At 43.4% G+C, this 19,255-nt stretch overlaps 1 protein-coding gene across 1 annotated transcript in view; it reads right to left on the minus strand.

Annotated features, from left to right (window-relative positions):
• Positions 1-3,453: 3,453 nt before the first annotated feature.
• LOC128835635 (complement receptor type 2-like) overlaps positions 3,454-19,255 on the minus strand; it is a 44,018-nt gene continuing 28,216 nt past the window's right edge. The window contains exons 9-18 of the mRNA XM_054025217.1: positions 17,010-17,204; positions 15,928-16,110; positions 13,556-13,738; positions 12,660-12,842; positions 11,588-11,770; positions 8,632-8,811; positions 7,200-7,229; positions 6,067-6,142; positions 4,764-4,848; positions 3,454-3,597 (exon numbers count right to left, since the gene is read on the minus strand). Of these exons, the coding sequence (XP_053881192.1) occupies positions 4,767-4,848; positions 6,067-6,142; positions 7,200-7,229; positions 8,632-8,811; positions 11,588-11,770; positions 12,660-12,842; positions 13,556-13,738; positions 15,928-16,110; positions 17,010-17,204 (1,295 nt within the window). The 3' untranslated portion in view covers positions 3,454-3,597; positions 4,764-4,766. The remainder of the gene's footprint in view (positions 3,598-4,763; positions 4,849-6,066; positions 6,143-7,199; positions 7,230-8,631; positions 8,812-11,587; positions 11,771-12,659; positions 12,843-13,555; positions 13,739-15,927; positions 16,111-17,009; positions 17,205-19,255) is intronic.

Genomic DNA, 19,255 nt, shown 5'->3' on the forward strand with positions numbered 1-19,255 from the left:
GTTTGTGAGTTTGGCTAAAGTACAGCTATTCTATTGAAACCACTCTTTTAGTTTTACTTATCAGAATGCTTGTCAACCATACGACTCTCTAGCTTGTTCCAAGCAGTTTTATAGTCTTAACTGCATCTGTTATTGAAAATGGGCTGAAAGATGGAGTGTCGCACCCATTCAGGAAACAAGTAACGAGGCTTTTGTTCCTTTTTAAAAACTAAAGCCACAGATTTGCATATTGAAGTATATAGTAGAATGCTTGTGTCAGAGAGAAGCTGAGCTGACTTCCTTCCCACTGAACAGTGGGAAGTTGTGAAGCCAGATTTTAAAAAAAAGTGGAGAAAGGTGAACAGACTAATGCACTTGTCTGTGTGTAAAGAACAGTCCTGTCACTTTGGCCATTTTCTCCACAATTTAACCTAAATGAAAGTCACTGCACATTTGTCTGATGTTTTGAAACTACTTTGCATTTACAATGATACTTTTCACCAATGCTGACCCACACTCCAGCTTCATACTGTTTCAAGATGTTGAAGAAAAACATGGAGCCCATAGTCGAAGCAAAAATAAGTATCCCAAGGCTTAAATAGTAAAAGGCTTTTTTGTCTAGAGACTCTCACCCATTGCCTGATGACATTTCATGCAGCATGTCTTAGTCTGTGAGCTCTTCAGTGTAGAGACCTGTTTCACTTGCCAAACGCATCACACAAACCTAGGACACTGTGTAAACACCAGAGGAATAGTAAGGTCTGAAGTAAATCCAAATGCTTGTAAAATGTATAATTCACTTTAGAGTCCTTAATTGTTGCTTATATAAAACGGTGCACATTCTTTGGAGACTCTGCAGTAGTCTGCATTAAGCATAGAAAGAAAAGGCTGCATACTGAAGGCCAGAGCTTGAGCCCAGTGAAATCAATGGGAGTTTTGCCAGTAACTCCACTGGGACCAGCATTTAGACTGAAATCTACTGTCTTTGGTTTCAACTGACAGTTTTTGGGTTTCATTTTTGAATCATAAAAAGAAGTCACTTAGGGCTTGCCTGTGTGAGGAAATTGATTGGCATAGCTGTAGCAGAATAACTCTTGATATAATTCCCTCATGGACACTCATTGTGGAAGAGTCCTCTTATTTCAAAATATTTACTCTGAAAGAAAACAATTATTCTAGAATAAAGTCACTTTTATTCCAGAATAGTGTGTCCACGTGAGGGAGTTATACTGGAATACATGTGTTCCAGAACAGCTATTCTGCTATAGTTATACCAGTCAATTTTCACATGTAGAAAAGCTATTAGGCTACTTACCACTATCAGACAACCCCACTATCATTGTTACGAGTCTTCCCCTGGTAGCACAAGAGGCCTGGAGTTGACACCTGGTTTGTGAAACTGCCCATTCTTAATCCCTGGATCAAGGACACGATGAGTCATAACACCTTTGTACTGCAGCTGGCATTCACAAATGCCTTCAATGAATTGAGAGATTATTTTACAGGACTGCAAGATCAGTCTCTTTACCTGGTTTAAAGGAGGCTTTTGCTTCTTTGTGTGCAGGTTCTTTTAATTGTAGTTCAGATTAGAAGTTCAGCGTAGGAACCTCTGTTCAAAAATATGGCAAGGTCTCCAAAGATGGAGGCGTCATCAGTATCTTGCATCACAAAATTATCAAGATTGTTTTTAAAGATGTGTTGCTGTAAATTCACAAATCTCCTTTCTAAACAAATATTTCCCCCCCTTATAGTAATATATTATAAATTCCAAACAACATTTTAAAGAAAGCTTTTGATTTAAAACCAGTATTTTAAAAGTTTAATCTGTAGTTTCATGCCTATTAAGTCATTTTAAACTAAGTGATCCAAGAAGAAAAAATTAAATATTGAAGGCAAAATTGAATCCTAGTCTTATTTTTAGAGGGGTTAAAAATTACAAAGGGTTGTAAAAGAAGTTGATTGTATCTCTACTATAAGGTGAAGGACATTAAGTGCAATGTCTCTGAAGAACAACATGAAGCCCTTTTTATAAAATCCATCAACTCCTCAAAATTAAAGGTTCCTCACCCCCCCCGCCCCAAACTTTTCCAGAAGACAGCTGTGGCAGTCCATGAAGCATGCTCAGGAGGAAGTTCAGAGTCTTGGGGCTGGTCCACACTAACCCTCCAGTTCGAACTAAGATACGCAACTTCAGCTACGTTAGTTCGAACTTAAAGGTACTTACCAAAGGGCCACACGTGGCAGGCAAGCTCCCCCGTCAACTCCGCCCACTCCTCTCGCGGAGCAGGAGTACCGGCGTCGACAGCGAGCACTTCCGGGATCGATCCAGGATCGATTTATCGCGTCTAGATAAGACGCGATAAAATCGATCCCAGAAGATCGATTGCTTACCGCCGAACCCGGAGGTAAGTATAGACGTACCCTTGTGCTTTCAGTTTCTAATCAAGGCAGGCTCAGCAGCCCTTGTCTTCTCCTCCTCCAGGTGACAGATTACTTAGTCAACTGCTCAGAAACAAGAATTTCCATGAAAGGGAAAGAAGGCCAGAGCATAATCTGAGGAGTAAGCATCCTTGATGCTGCAGCGTGTCTTGTTCATCTCAGAAGTCCGCATGCAAGGTATTTTCATGGACAAACAGCAGGAGGGCAGGAAGGAGGCCTAAAAGCTACAGTCTGGTGCTGTGTAAAGTTGAACTTAATGAACTCAACTGCTATAAGCATCTAATGGAAGCAGCTGCAGTAATAACGTCCGCTATATGCTATGGCTTTGGATTTTCCCCTAGGCAGAGGTGAAAGTAAGCCGGTATGGTCCGGTATGGCGTACCGGCAAGAGACAGTACACCGTGCCGGACCACACCGGCCAGAGCCCTTTAAATCCCACCCGCAGCACCGGTTGCTGGGCTCAGGCCGGGATTTAAAGGGCTTGGAGCTCCCCACAGCTGCGGGAGCTCTGGGCCCTTTAAATCCCGGCCCCAGCCCGGCAGCCGGGCTCGGGCGGGGATTCAAAAGGCCTAGAGCTCCCGCGGCTGCAGGGAACCCCGAGTCCTTTAAATCCCCCCGCATCTCCGGCAGCTGGGCTGGGTCTGGGATTTAAAGGGCCCGGAGCTCCCCGCAGCGGCGGGAGCTCCGGGCTGTTTAAATCCCGGCTCCAGCCCAGCAAGGCTCGGGGCTCCCCACAGCCGCGGGAGCTCCGGGCCCTTTAAATCCACGCCCGAGCCCGGCAGCTGGGCTCGGGCGTGGATTTAAAGGGCCCAGTGCTCCACATCGGCCAGAGCCCCAGGCCCTTTAATTTGCCCCTGAGCCCCGGGGGCTCCCAGCCACCTCTACAGCTGGGAACCCAGGGTTGATTTAAAGGCCCTGGGGCTCCCAGCCACAGCTGGTGCCCCAGGGCCTTTAAATCTTGAGAGGCCATGCCTCTTCCAGTTGAGGCCATGCCTCTTCCAGATGAGGCCATGCTCCCCTCAGGACTCTGGTAGTACCAGTAAGTCCTGTAAGTTACTTTCACCCCGGCCCTAGGGAACTTTGTTGCAAGAAGGTAAACTACCCACAAAGAAAGTGAAGGAAATGCTTCCATGTTCTTCAGGCAAAAATCCTTGACCGTGACGAGAAGTGGTTTCCTGCCTGCAGAAAGGGATACACCAATGTTAAAACAAAACTAGGTTCTTCTATGCTCCTACCAATGTTTAGAAACATTTTATTGCAATTTTATTACTTTCACTTGGACAAAAAGCCATCTTTTTGAAAATTTTACATTTCCTGGGGAAAGATTCTCAGATCAGCCTACTTTTTAAAAAAAAATCTGTTTACAACAAGTCAAAATAAATAGCACATTGTAAACTTGTTCATGTCAAACTGTATTTCATGCTGTATAATGTACATTCATGAGCTGGTAGGTATATTTGAAGGATAAAGGCAGATAGCTGTTGGTGCCATTGTGTTAAGTGTCAGCATTCTAAAGCGAAGCAACACCAGCAAAAGTCGGTTTGCATTATGGACAGTGACAGCCACAGGACTAAATGCGGATTAAACTGTAAGCAGAGCAGCCACCGCAACACACATTTAAGCAGACAGACCCAAAGAACTGTTTGAGCCTTCTTCTAGTGTGGTTAGAAGTACGCTGTATAGAGAGCAGATTTCCCCACAACTTTACAAACAAAACATGGTTTCAAAGCTAGGTAACATTTGACCCATGATTTCCATCTTCCTTTGTACTAGACGGAAACACAATTATATGCAAGTAATGCTTCAGAACGGATTCTGTTGTTCTAGCTTCCAAAAAAGGGGTATGACATTGCAAATCTGATCTGCTCATTTGCTACAAACAAAAGCTTAGACAAACTACAAGTGTTTGTGGTTACAACAGATCCTATTTTTATTCAAGCAACAGAGGAGCAAGAAGATTGGGAGAAAAGTAGTCAATTTTCCATTCACCATACAGTGTCTTTGCATTAGAGCAGTAATATTCAGATCTCTATGGTTCAGGAGCCAATAGCAATCATCATTACCCAAAGGAGCCACAGTAATAGAAAATTATGATTATTCTCACAGCAAATAAGTTAATAACTCAGTGCAAGTTGGTAATTGGCTAACATAGTACAAGCATCCTGATTGGTTAATAACTTTTAATATTATGTGCTGCAAAGAACTACAGGAGACACATTAAAGAGCCACTTACAGCTCTCAAGCCTCAGTCTGAGTATCTGCATTACAGTAAGTTAGAGCTGATATCATTCACCACAATTTTGACATTTTTACGTTGAAGAAGGTGATTTAAAATAAGCCCATACCTGCTATGGTGCAAATGAAATTTTTTGTTCAGTTATGTGGGCTAAAGGCATCTGGTTCTTGTTGTTTTCATGTGTATAGTAATAGCTGAACAGTGGAGAAGAAAAATAAAAGTTACATTTTCAAAGGAAAACTCTAATTTAGTTTCTTTTAAAAGGAGAGACTGGAAGTAAATTTATATTTTGCCTCAAATCTAATTTTTTAGAGTGTTATGGCTGTTGAAGTTTGGAAAGTTGTTCTGAAGATATTTGAGGTTTCACTGATAACATCAGAGGACACCAAGATTAATTAATTTACCAAGACGAAAGATGAGGAGGGTTCTGATATTAAAGCCTTCTGATATAAGAGGGCTGGTGTGAGTGGGGAGGGAAATCTTCATTTAAAGGTGATATGCAAAATAGGAAAAAATAGGGCTTTCCACTTTAATGCTGTTTTGTTACATAGCCGAGCAGCCTCAATGGTTTTATTATTAGAAATTCAGTTATTGGCAACTAGAGAAATAATAAGGCTACCGTAGGACATCGCAAGAAACTGAACATAGAGCAAGTGAGAGAGTGGAAAGGATTTTGGACCAGACTCTTTAAGACACTTTGTTTACAACTATTTAAGTCTATTGTCTGACAGTTTGGAGAAGGGAGAGAAAGGGTTTTTGTTTTTTTGTAAATTTTAAACACCTTCTGCCCCTGCAATTAAAGTTTGAGGGCTCACAATACACATTCTCAACAAGACTTCCATTCCTAGTCCCAGAAAGTCTTCCAACAAAACCTGAGAGAACCATGTTACATCGCTGATATTTCAAAGGTAAAAAAGCAGCAGGGGAAAAAGGAAAAATAAAACAACAACTCCCCCCCCCCCAACTTTTACATCCCTTTTCTCCTCTTTTCAAATGTTAGTATTTATTACAGAGAAGAAGAAAAAAATCTTTTTGGATCTAAAGGGGAAAAATCCATCATGAGCCTTATTTCTTTGTATCATGCTAATATCCTGGTGACAGAAAAGAATGTTTTGGGTTTGTTTATTTTTGTAAAAATACATTATAATAATGCTTCTTCCAGAGCAAAGAGACTAGGAGGGAGAGAAGTTTTTTAAATATTATATATAAAGATTGGTATGTGAAGAACACTAAACTATCACCACCTGCAGACTCACAAAATTACACTAGTGATTACCTATTTCTTTTGCCCCATTGTTGCATATGGAGATCATGATTCTTTTAATGAAATGTTTGGCCAGCATTGAATGGTGGAACCAAAGAACAGTTCATACACATATTGAAATGAATGGAAATTTAGAAAAATCCCTCACCCTGCATTCTGCTTAGACATAATCCTCCAGATAATGATGGTAACCAGGAGAAGCAGCAGTACGCCACCTACGATCCCTGAGAGACAACAAGAAGAGAAGTGACTTAGTCGGACAAATGGCCTTATGAAACACAGAAATAGTATTACTGACCTTTGCAGATTTATAATTAACTCACAAAATCCCAAACAAAGTTAAGAGGTGAAGGCATTCCTCTAACTGTACCACAAGTGTTTCTGAATCCTGAGTTATTGTCTGTGTTTACAAAGTTAACATTTCATATTGTACTCTTCTCAGGTTTTGATCTTTAGGCAAAAACATAACATTACTGTATTCAAAAAGTTCACTGTGAATAAGACCATCTATTAGTGTTTAAATATAATATGTGGCTTCATAGTGGCACAATCAAAAGGAGATTTACATCATGCACAAATGGGTCACCATTCACAACCCACTGTCTAAAATCTAGAACTCTTCAGACTGCTTGAAATGAGGAGATCAACTATGTTCTAGTATATGAAAAACCCAAGCTACTGCGCCGCTGTAGCGCGTTAGTGTAGACGCTACCTATCCCATTTGCGTAAGTAATTTACTCCCCAAAAGGTGGTAGCCAGGTCAATGGCAGAATTCTTCCATTGATCTTGCACTGTCTATGCAGGGACGTAGGTCGGCTTACCAACTCCATTCAGGTGTGGATTTTTCACACCCCTTACTGACAGTGAAACCGAGCTAATATTTTAGTGTAGACCAGACCTGTGCCAGGTGCTCTAGAGGAAGCCCCGCAGCAAAATTGAAGAATGCTAACAAAGCTGACAAAAATCTTAGTCCAAGAGGCTTTGGTGCATACGGTTTTTGGACATAAAATAGTTGTTGGTTTCTAGGCAATGGAATCTCAAACCATAGGGAACTCCACCAGGAAGTGAGGTTTTTAAAGAGTCTGATGATGGAGGTACTGTACTTTTCCTGGTTCACTTGCAGTCTTGTGGAGAAGGAAAGGTTTGAAAACTGGGAAACTGACTCTATAAAAAAAGTTTAGAAACAATGGGCCAGATGTTCAACTAGGGTAAATCAGCATCTATCTGTCTATCTACTCCAGCTGTGAATCTGACCCCAAGTCTTTTTAGTAAACTACTTACCGAGGACTACTGAGATGAAGTTATAGGAACCTAGAATGGGGGGGAGAGGGAAGAAAAAAAATTGAACTACTATAATATGAATGAATCACATATGATTTCCTCAAATATTTATCCAAACATTTTCTGTATCTCAGGCATGTCACAGATTTTATTGGTGAGAGCTAGAAAGCAACATTTATTAAAAGTCCTCCCCATATTGCCAGCTATATAGAAAGGCCCTTGCAACTTTTAAAGGGAGATAAACCACTGTAACCCAATTGTCTCTGCCAGCACAGGAGAAAGCTCAGCACAGTACTGAGTGGCTGAGCAAGAGAGAATCTCTTTCAGTTCACCTGCTAAATCAACCACATATCAACTGTGAGGGTCTTGGGAGCACGTCACACACACAAGTGAGTTAAGCTGGAAGGACAAAGTTGTTGCTTAGAGAACTGCCTTTTACTGATAGGGAGAAACATTTTAAGTAGAGAATAAGTGTGTGGTTTCCAAAAATGCGTGAGGGAACACCTAACTCCCTTAGGCATATTTTGAAAACTCCAACCTATGTTATTTACCCAGAATAACATAACTGTCGTGAAAAGCTCCGTCGAAGAGCCAATCAGCCCAGCAAAACAAAAGCCATGGTTGTAACACTGATTGGTGGTCTCTACACAGTCAAAAAACTCAAACCATATTAGGACATCATCTTACATTTTAGACAGGCCTCAAGTTGAGAGAGTTTGATTTTTACCTTCCCATATTTAGGGCCTGTCTACACACAAAAATCACACTGGTTTAAGTTAAATCAGACTTTAAATCAATGTAGTTAACCTGGTGCAAGCCCCTGTGTGGGCAGGCTTATATCTGAAAATTCTTATATTAGTTTAGCTTGCATTCATAATGTATAGGTGCAGGCTAAACTGATATAAGCCAGGTTGGAATTCCTTTCAGTGCCCACATACAAAGTTGCACTAGTATGATTAAATCTGCTTTTAAAAATAAAAAAACAGCACCTTTAGTTAAACCCTTGCAACTGTGTGTGGGGACCAGGAATTAGTCTTTACATTGTGTGTGTCGTGAAACAACTGATGCAGATATATTCAGGAGACATATACACACTGAGTTCATTTTGTGTAACAGTGTAGCTTTGTTCAAATAAAAATTTGAAAACCTTACATACAATCTCTTTTCTATCCTAGATAGCTACTGTCTACGCAGCCAAAGAAACATTTTATCTTGTCTGCACACAAACTTGCACCGGTTTAACTAAACTGGGTTTAAAAAAAGATCTGTCTAGTGTTGGAAATCTCTGTGTAAAGCAGGCCTCAAAATAGACAGGGGGGTTGTGTTGCAGATTCTGCAAAGGGCAAATCTCATTTCAACCTCTATTTTCATTTGACCACTAGGTGGAAACCTAAGACAGGACATGGATTTTTCCCATTTATTCTATACATACTGGATCTACAGACTGGTACAGGAGGATCCCAGGTAAAGTCATGTTGGCACTGTATCAGACTGCTGCCTTCCAGCACATAACCGTTGTCACATTCCAGAGTAACATTCGTTCCAAATCGATATGTAGTTCCTGCTACTGCCTTCTTGCCACCTTGAACTTCTGGGAATGCACATCTGATCTCTGAAATAAAGATCAGCAAAAACAATATTTCAAGAAGAGGAGGAAAGTAAGTTGCAGAAGATGAGATTGCAGGTTTTTTAGGTGTAGTCAGGGCCATCCCTAGGGGGGTGGGACTGACCGCGCCGGGCCAATCGCACCAGCCTGCGGGGCCCGGAGCGGTCGCCCCAATTCGCCGTACCCAAGGGACGGCTCTGGGTGTAGTTATATTCACTTATAAAAGTGACAAGAACAAACATGTAATCCTATTCCTGTACCAAGGTGTAATTTGCTGCCTTGTCGCTGGAGGAATGTAGACATACAGGGCAAAATCCTGGCCCACTGAAGTCAGTGGGAGTTTTACCAGGATTTCAATTCATAGTCTGTTTCAGCCTTTAATTTTTATGCACTAGCTCAGTACTGCGTTGAAGCAGGAGAAAGACTTCAAGCTCTTCAAGGCAGGCAACTGCCATTTTATTTTTAGTTGGTTTGTGGGGGGAAAAACCCATTAAGTCATTTCTGTCCTTAATGTTTTGTAGAACAGCGCGAGTATGACAGGCCAAAATCAGATAGGCTAAGGAACAAAATGGATTACACATAGCAAGGGACATAAAAGAGAATAAGAAGAGGTTCTTTAAATACATTAGAAGCAAGGAGAAAGACAACGGAAATTGTAGGCCATCTACATACTGAGGAAGGAGAACTAATTGATGACATCAAGAAGGTTCAGATATTTAATGCCTATTTTGCTTTAGTCTTCACTAAAAGGTTAATGGTGACCAGTTACTCAAGATAATATTAACAAGAAGAAGAAAGGAAGACAAGCCAAAACAGGGAAAGAACAGGAGAAAGAACATTTGGATACGTTTCATGCATTCAAGTCAGCAGGGCTTGATGAAATTAATACTAAGGTAATTAAGGAACTAGCAGAAACACTCAGAAATATTAGCAACTATAGTCAAGAAGTCATGAAGGATGGGTGAGGTCCCAGAGGTCTGGAAGAAGGGCAAAGTACCTGTCTTTAAAAGGGGGAACAAAGAGGACTCTGGGAATTATACACCAATCAGCCTAACTTTGATATCTGGAAAAGATACTGGAATATTAAACAATATATAATTACCTAGAGAATAACAGGATTATAAGGAATAGCCAGCATGGATTTGTCAAGAACAAATCATACCAACCAACCTAATTTCCTTCTTTAATAGGGTTACTGGCCTAGTAGATAGGTGGGAAGACGTAAACGTGATATATCTCGATTTTAGTAGGGCTTTTCACAGTCTTATATGATAGGGTTCTCAAACATTTTCTTTTTCAGCCCCACCCCCCCAAACATGCTATAAAAACTCCATGGCCCACCTGTGCCACAACAACTGGTTTTCCGCATATAAAAGCCAGGGCCAGCATTAGGGGGTAGAAAGCAGGACAACATGCCACAGGGACCCCCGCCACAAAGCTGAGTTGTTCAGGCTTTGGCTTCAGCTCCTGGTGGTGGGGCTCAGGGCCCCACGCTTCAGCCCCATGCAGTGGGGCTTCAGCTTTCTACCTGGGCCCCAGTAAATCCAACACTGGTCCTGCTTGGTGAACCCCCTGAAACCTGTTTGAGGCTCCCTCAGGGGCCCCTGGTGGGGGACACTGCTATATGACATTTTCAATAAGAAAACCATGGAAATGTGGTCTAGATTAATTTACTATAAGGTGGGTGCAAAACTGGTTGAAAGATCATAATCAAAGAGTAGTTATCAATGGTTTGCTGTCAAACTGGGAGGGTGTATCTAGTGGGGTCCTGCAGTGGTCACTGCTCTGGGTCTGGTACTAATCAATATTTTCATTAATTACTTGGATAATAGAATGGAGAGTATGCATATAAAAAGAGGACACCAATTTGGGAGGGGTGCAAGCAATTTGGAGGACGGGATTAGAATTCAAAATGACCTTGACAAACTCGAGAATAGGTCTGAAATCAACAAGATGAGATTCAATAAAGACAATTGCAAAGTACTTCACTTTAAAAGGAAATATCAAATACACAACTACAAAACGTGGAGTAAGTAGCTAAGGCCTTGGCTACACTTGGCAATTCACAGCGCTGCCACGACAGCTCTCGCAGCGCTGTAAGTACTCCACCTCTCCGAGGGGAGTAGCTTGCAGCGCTGTGAGCGAGCGTGCAGCGCTGCAGGCGCTGATTACACTGGTGCTTTACAGCGCTGCACTCGCTGCGCTCGGGAGGGTGGGGGGGGCATTTTCACACCCCTGAGCGCAGCAAGTTGCAGCGCAGTACAGCGCCAGTGTAGCCAAGACCTAAGTGGTAGTACTGCTGAAAAGAATTCAGGGGTTATAGTGGATCACAGATTGAATATGAGATCCACATACTCGTTTTCTGTTGTGCCTTACAGCAGTGAGGCAAACACACATCGGGGTAAAGTTTCCTACCTACCTTCCCCTCCATCGCATTTACATTCCCCCAAATACCTTTAACTTCATTTTCATTAGTATTTCTACATGATTCCATCTTCCTGCTGACACTTTTATAAATGCTTTCAACAGCAACCTTGTCTGGGAGCGCTCAGGGAGCCGTGCTCTCCACTGGCATCAGTGTGCAAGTTCCACTGAAGTCAACTGAGCTTCTTGTGCCAGCAGTGATTATAGCCCTGTGTGTCCCCCTGGGGGATCTATTCCCAGCTGTGAATTTTGTTACATTAGCTGGTATGTCTGAACATTCTTTCTCTCACTTTAAAACCTGTTGAGTGACTGACACACCTACAGCCAAAGGGAAGAAGCCAACCGAAAATGCATTCACCTTCACATAGAGGAGAAGGGTGGCTCCAAGTTCCAGATGTGGTACAATAGATCGAAGCCTCTCCATGGAGCGCGTAGCCAGGTTCACAGCTGTAGTTCACGTATGTTCCACTGGGGAAAGCTGCCAATGGCTTGGCATTGTGCTTCCCTTTGACAATGACCGGAGGTGGGGGACACGGCAACGCTAATGGGGGAGAGGGGAAGAAGAATATTTCAGTGAAAAACTGAATCCTGTTCAAGAAGCGCTTAAAATAGGCTGGTCTGGAGGGGGAGGGAAGCCCAGGATGCACGAGTTATGCCAAACCCTCCATTGCACCAGTGATGCAATACATCCAAAAAAGATTAAATATCAGTTACCTAGATCCCCCTTCACCCACAAACTCAGATTTTCCCAATCTGCTACTTTTCTGTCCCCTGAGATCTCCCTTGACTGCCTTAAGAATCCAAAATAGAATTTGTTGAGAGGGGGATGAGTTTTGTTGATTTGTGTTTCCATTCACACCTTTAGGACGCTCAGTGAGACAGAGCATTGCCAGATCTCTGGCTGTCAGGAGAGTAGGGGAGGATGCAGGTGATCAGCTATCACAGTGACGAGCACAGTCAAGAGATTAGGGTAGGGGTCGGCAATCTTTAGGAAGTGGTGTGCCGAGTCTTCATTTATTCACTCTAATTTAAGTTTTCACGTGCCAGTCATAGAAAGAGACCTTCTAAAAATGTTAAAATGTATAAGTGTAGAATATATAACTAAACTATTGTTGTATGTAAAGTAAATAAGGCTTTAAAATGTTTAGGAAGCTTCATTTAAAATTAAAATGCAGAGCCCCCCCGGACTGGTGGCCAGGACCCAGGCAGTGTGACTGCCACTGAAAATCAGCTCGCGTGCCGCCTTCGGCACGCGTGCCATAGGTTGCCTACCCTTGGATTGGGGGTATGTGGATATTTGTATGTTCCCCATTCACAGCTGAAAAGTGACCCCAGGATTCAAAGGAAGTTTCTTTTTTAGCCTCCAGGCACAACCCTACCAGATGTTGATCATCTCAGTTACCCTGCAGTCAACTCTGATTCACACTTACCCTGTATGCAGACTGGAACTGGAGGAGCCCACGTTCTATCATCTTGGCACTGAATCTGACGGCTGCCATTCAGGGTGTAGCCAGGATCACACTGAAACCTAACTGTGTCCCTGGGTCTATAGACAGGTCCACGTGCAGCTACTTTTCTTCCATGTTGGATTTCTGGGGCGACGCAGAGAACCTCTGAAATTGAAAAGGTGCAGAAGGCGTCAGCCTGCCCAGCAAGCAGTGCTGTTCAGTGGGCGTTTGGTACCTGTGCTCTGCACTGGCTCCCTACCGGTTTCTGGGGAGAGTTTATGGTGTTGCTTTTAACCTCTAAAATGCAAACACTTTAGTGGTAGGCTGCCTAAAACCACATCCCACGGGTACCATACTGCTCCTCTCGTTGTGAACAGAGGCCCCAGATGGATCCTTCTCAGTGACAGAGAGAGCAGGGCTGGCGGGAGAGCTCCCTGTGAGGGACCCTCAGTTTGGCGCCTACTCCTTGCACTTGGCGTTAAACAGTACAGGCCTGTTTGCCTTTAGGACACACACTGCAAATCTTTCCTGTTCGCTCAGCGTGTAGCAAGGGTAGAGATTGGAGGCAGAGGTTTGTGTGTCTGTCTGTGTGTGTGAGGGGAGCATGGATATTAGTTTCTAGTGTTTGTAATTCATGTCCAGTGTGCATAGGGTTTCAGACTGACGCTTTTAAAATATTTTTCTTGTGGGTGTATATATGTGCAGAGTGTGGATTCAGTGCCTTTATTATCAAAAGCATTTATTTCCCCATGTGTCTAATTAAATGGAGATTAATTCCCTGCCATTCATTCTGTTGCACTGGTGAGCTTGTCTTTCAAGTTAAAACCTGTGGTAGGAACTTCTTCCTCTTAGTTCCAGGTAACAGAACATAAACGCACCTTCACACCGAGGGGGGAGAGGGCTCCAAGTTCCGGATACCGTACAATAAATAGATGCCTGCCCAGTTAGGGAGTAGCCGGTCTCACAGCTGTAATTTGCAGACATTCCAGTGGTGAACACTGCCAAGTCCCAGCCACTGGGCTTCCCGTTGGCAATGGCTGGAGGAGAGGGACACTGCAGCACTATAGGGAGGGAAGAGAGTCTTCACTGAACCAGAGCTCATACAGGCTAATTTATAGGCAGGAAAATATCCACATGCTCATTTTGAGTTGTGCCCAACACAACAGCAGTGAGGCTAACGCACACCAGGGGTAAAGTTATCGACCTCCATTCCTTCCACCTCATTCACATCCTCCCAAATACCTATATAGCGCTATGACTGAGTCATGCTTCTTGACACTCACAGACATGTTCCCAGCAATCTTAGTAACGCTCCAACAGCTATTTCCACTGTATATTTTGTGTTTACAATAGAAATGCTGCCACTTTTGGACCATTTCTTGGTTGCTTGGTTGGGGCCTTCTCTAGCTTCCCTTAACTTGGGAGGGGGCTTAAGTGGGAAAATCTGACCAGGACTCAATTCTTCAGGGATCTTTTTGGAGAGTGGAAAAGCCCATATACTACGGAGAGGAGCATGGGAAACACTGGGATAGCTACACAGATATTTGCATTTCCCTTTTCAGATCTCAAACTAATCCCACAGTCCTTTTGGCCTCCATGCTCAGCCCTCCCAGATCTTACTCATCACAATGGGATCAAAGATAACCCACCATCAAAGCCTTAGTCACACTTACTTCTTTCACAAACAGGGACAGGAGGATCCCATCTACCATCATCTTGGCACTGAGTCTCTGGGCTGCCACTCAAGGTGTAACCAGGGTGGCATTCAAACACAACAATGTCTCTGGGTCTGTAGGCAGGTTGTACCCCATTTGTTCTTCCATTCTCCACTTCTGGGCTCAAGCACGTCACTGAAAGGGAAAGCATAACAAACCCTTTAGACTCTAACGCACGTGTGGGATGGAATGGACGGAGCCATTTCCTTTGATAAGTCTTTTACTGTACTTCAATTTCATAACTATTTCTACACTCTGACGTCCTCTTGTCACCTGTGTCAATTCTTTCACTATGAACATTACCCAGCTGCACCCGCAGAATCATAATTCATGGTACGAGTGGATGCAAAGCCACTGAAGTTAAAGGAGCTTCTCTTGCCAGCAGTGACTTTGGCCTCTGTGTCTTGCTAGAAGTTTAGTCCCCAGCTGCGGAATTTGCTGAATTGGTGGCTTGTCTCAAAGTTCTTGTGGTCTCAATTTAAATCCTTTTGTGTGTCTGACGCAGCAAGCGAGGCAAAGGGAAGCAGCAAACAGAACAGAAACGCACCTTCACATTGAGAGTGGGGGTTGCTCCAAGCTCCAGACGCTGTGCAATGAAGGTGATGCCTCCCCAAGAAGGGAGTAGTCAGGACGACAATGGTAATTTACAGACACTCATCACCCAGAAAAAATAATCAGGCTCCTTTAAGAACTCAAGTTGAGCAACCAAAAATCACTGGACAATTTAGGCTTGCTATTTAGTGTGTGACATTGCAAGTCTTAACGGCTTATTGCTTTTCTGAATCTTTTACTGATTTGTAACAATCTCGTCCCCACCCCATTATAGAAAAGAGCTTGACTGCAAGACCAGGGGGAAAAACAAAAGTAAGTTCATGATTATTCCACATACAGGAACTAGAGGGTTGTATTCCACATCCAAAGGAAGAGTGAACAGCATGTCTAATTACTGGAAGGAGTGCTCAAAATTGATAAAAATTTCGAGATAATAGTGAAATTCAGCAGAGGAAGCAGAAGTACCTGCAAAAGCTGTGGTGGACCAAGAAATTATTGAATATCATCTTCTAAATCACTTCCAGTTCCCATTTCAAGATGAGACAGACATGAGCATCATGAGCAGAGGAAAATAAAAGTTACAGAAATTCCCCTCAGGCAGACCCATGGCTCGTGTGAACTTGGGTCACTTCTTGCAGCTGGTGCAGTTTGAGGAATCATAACTCCCAAATGCGTTGTGGGAAAGCACAAGAATTGCAGCAAACAGAAGGGACAAAATTACTCACCTGGCATCCCCACTGCTCTCAGAGCACTGCCAGCCCTGCCCCCAAATCTGGTTCATTTCTTATCCTCTAGATCTGTTCCTAACAATTGGGACCATCCACTTCTCCCCTCAAACCAGTCTGTAAAGTCTCTTGATTTGAGGTGAGCATCAGGCAGGACAGATCCAGACTGGGTTAGTGTTTGAGATGCTCACAGATCAGACAAAAGGGAAACCTGTTTCTAAATGCATAATACGAACAAATCAGAGTTTTGACACTTGCCTGGCTCACAGACGGGCAAAGGTGGATCCCACGTGTCATCAATTTGGCACTGACTCAGACTGTGACCCTTCATGGTGTAGCCGGGATCGCACTCAAAGGTAACACTGTCTTTATACCAATAGACATGTCTGTCACCAGATACTCTTCTTCCATTCTGGATCTGTGGGGCTGGGCAACTAACCTCTGAAAAATAAACGCTTTAGCTGAAACAGGGCCAGAGAGGAAGAAAAAAATATCTCCATCCTACGCAGGTCTCAAGCCTTTTTTAGCCTTTACCCTGTAACTTGTTGCACTAGCCTATATTATTCCTACTTGAAAATACAGTAAGCTATGTGTCTAGCTACGCCAACAGCGCCAGACCACTGTGATATCAGAAATAAGTTAACCCTTGTTGTTGGAATAGGTCAGTCGCATGAAGGACACTGCACAGAGAGTGGATTCTTTGGCCCAACTGCCACAGTTCTTCCAAACCCCCCACACAACACCGCAACCGCCACACACAATAACCCCTCACAAAATAGCCTCTCCTCGCAGCACACTCCACGCCCTCCCACCCACAAACACAAATCAGAACAACCGCACACACAACACAACCAGCCGCCCCCCCCCCCCACAGCCCCTCTATGCAGCATACATCCCTTAGTTACTACGTCATTGGATTAGGGTTTCTTAAAGCCATCCGCTTGAGTTGCAGAGCAGCTAGGAGAGCGGCCTGGGCATGCAATCTAGAAACGTACACCCACCACCTCCCTGACTAACATTCCCCAGTGTCACCCTTTGCCGCTAGGGTGAAAGACCTTTAACAGCATTCCTATACAGTGTGAGCCCATCTGCTCTGCTAACTGACCTGCTCTACGGGTGAATCCAAAGGTACCAGTTTCCACCTCAAATCCTCAGCCCTGCTCTAGAGCTATTCACTCTGTCTAACATGAATCATGGAAATCTTGTGGAGATGTTGCCACGGGCAGGCACACTAAGTGCAGGGATTTAACTGGAGTCTCATATTTGTGGGTTTGCCTGAACCTGGACTTTCTATACGTGAAAGAGCAGAACTGGGAGGGCTGCACTCATTCAAACCCCACCTCCACACCGAGGGGGACGCGCACTCCACTCTCCGTTTAGCCCGTCCTTGGTTGTGCAGTGAATAGAGGCCTCTCCAGTGGGCGGGAAACCACTGTCACATTTGTAGGTTACAGATGACCCATAAGAGAAGTCATCCATTATCACCCCAGTGTGCCTTCCATTGGGAATGTCAGGAGGTGGAAGACACGGAATACCTGGAGAGACACAAGATATTTAGAATCAATACTGGTAAAGAAGCAGCTCCAGTTACTTGATCTGCTAAAGAAAACTAGGTGCGCTAGCTATGAAACCACTGGAATGTACTAGCCCAACAGGCGACGGCCCAGGGATGTCTTAGTTGATTGGGCACTGATGTTACATAACTCACCAAACTGACTTACTTGGGGTAGGTCTACACTTACCGGTAGTTCGGTGGCGAGCGATTGAACTTCTGGGTTCGACTTATCGCGTCTTGTCTGGATGCGATAAGTCGAACCCAGAAGTGCTCGCCGTCGACTGCGGTACTCCAGCTAGACGAGAGGAGTAGCACGGAGTCAACGGGGGAGCCTGCCTGCCGCGTGTGGACCGAGGTAAGATCGAACTAAGGTACTTCGAACTTCAGCTACGTTATTCACATAGCTGAAGTTGCGTACCTTAGTTCGAATTAGGGGGTTAGTGTAGACCTGGCCTAAGAGAAGTGTAATTGTAGTATCTGACTGAGTAGTAGACTGGTTTGCAAATTCATGGTTGAACAACAACAGAAGCTATTCACAGAAATAAGGGAACTAATCTTACTACTGTTCTCTACCTGTAGTTTGAGACTGCCCTTTCATTGTCTACTTTCACTTCTCTGTCCCAGCAAATCCAAATGTCTCTGAGAAACAGAGGTTGTCTAGTACAGTGGTTCTCAACTAGGAGTACTTGTACCTCTGGGGGTACGCAGAGGTCTTCCAGGGGTAAATAAAGATAAAGATAATGGATTTCAAGAAGGCAGACTTTAGCAAACTCAGTGAGTTGGTAAGTAAGATCCCATGGGAAGTAAGTCTAAGGGGAGAAACAACTGAAGACAGTTGGCAGTTTTTCAGAGACATTATTAAGAGCACAAGAGCAAACTATCCCACTGCGTAGGAAAGATAGGAAGTATGGCAAGAGACCACCCTGGCTTAACCAGGAGATCTTCAATGATCTAAAACTCAAAAAGAGTCCTACAGAAAGTGGAAACTAGGTCAAATTACAAAAGATGAATATAAACAAATAACACAAGTCTGTAGGGACAAAATTAGAAAGGCCAAGGCACAAAACGAGATCAAACGAGCTACTAGAGACATAAAGAGTAACAAGAAAACATTCTACAAATACATTAGCAGCAAGAGGAAGACCAAGGACAGGATAGGACCGTTACTCAGTGAAGGGGAAAAAACAATAACAGAAAATGCGGAAATGGCAGAGGTGCTTAATTACTTCTTTGTTTCAGTTTTCACCAAGAAGGTTGGTGACGATTGAACATCTAACATAGTGAATACCAGTGAAAATGTGGTAGGATCAGAAGAGGCTAAAATAGGGAAAGAAGAAGTTAAAAACTACATAGACAAACTAGATGTCTTCAAGTCACCAGGGCCTGATGAAATGCATCCTAGAATTCTCAAGGAGCTGACTGAGGAGATATCTGAGCCATTAGCAATTATCTTTGAAAAGCCATGGAAGATGGGAGAGATTCCAGAAGACTGGAATGGGGCAAAAACAGTGCCCATCTATAAAAAGGGAAATAAGGACAACCCAGGGAATTACAGACCAGTCTTCTTAACTTCAGCACCCAGAAAGATGGTGGATCAAATAATTAGGCAACCCATTTGCAAACATCTAGAAGATAATAAGGTGATAAGTAACAACCAGCATTGATTTGTCAAGAACAAATCATGTCAGTCCAACCCGATAGCTTTCTTTGACGGTAATAAGCCTTGTGGATGGGGTGGAAGCGGTCTGACTTAAATAGGATGAAATTCAATAAGGACAAATGCAAAGTACTCCACTTCGGAAGGAACAATCAGTTGCACACATATAAAATGGGTAATGACGGCCTAGGAAGGAGTACTGTGGAAAGGCATTGGGGGTCATAATGGACCACAAGCTAAATATGAGTCAACAGTGTAATGCTGTTGCAAAAATGTGAACATCATTCTGGGATGTAGTAGCAGGAGTGTTGTAAGCAAGACATGAGAAGTAATTCTTCCACCCTACTCTGCGCTGATTAGGTATCAACTTGAGT

Source organism: Malaclemys terrapin, chromosome 4 (assembly GCF_027887155.1).
Source record: "Malaclemys terrapin pileata isolate rMalTer1 chromosome 4, rMalTer1.hap1, whole genome shotgun sequence".
NCBI classification, from domain to species: Eukaryota; Metazoa; Chordata; order Testudines; family Emydidae; genus Malaclemys; species Malaclemys terrapin.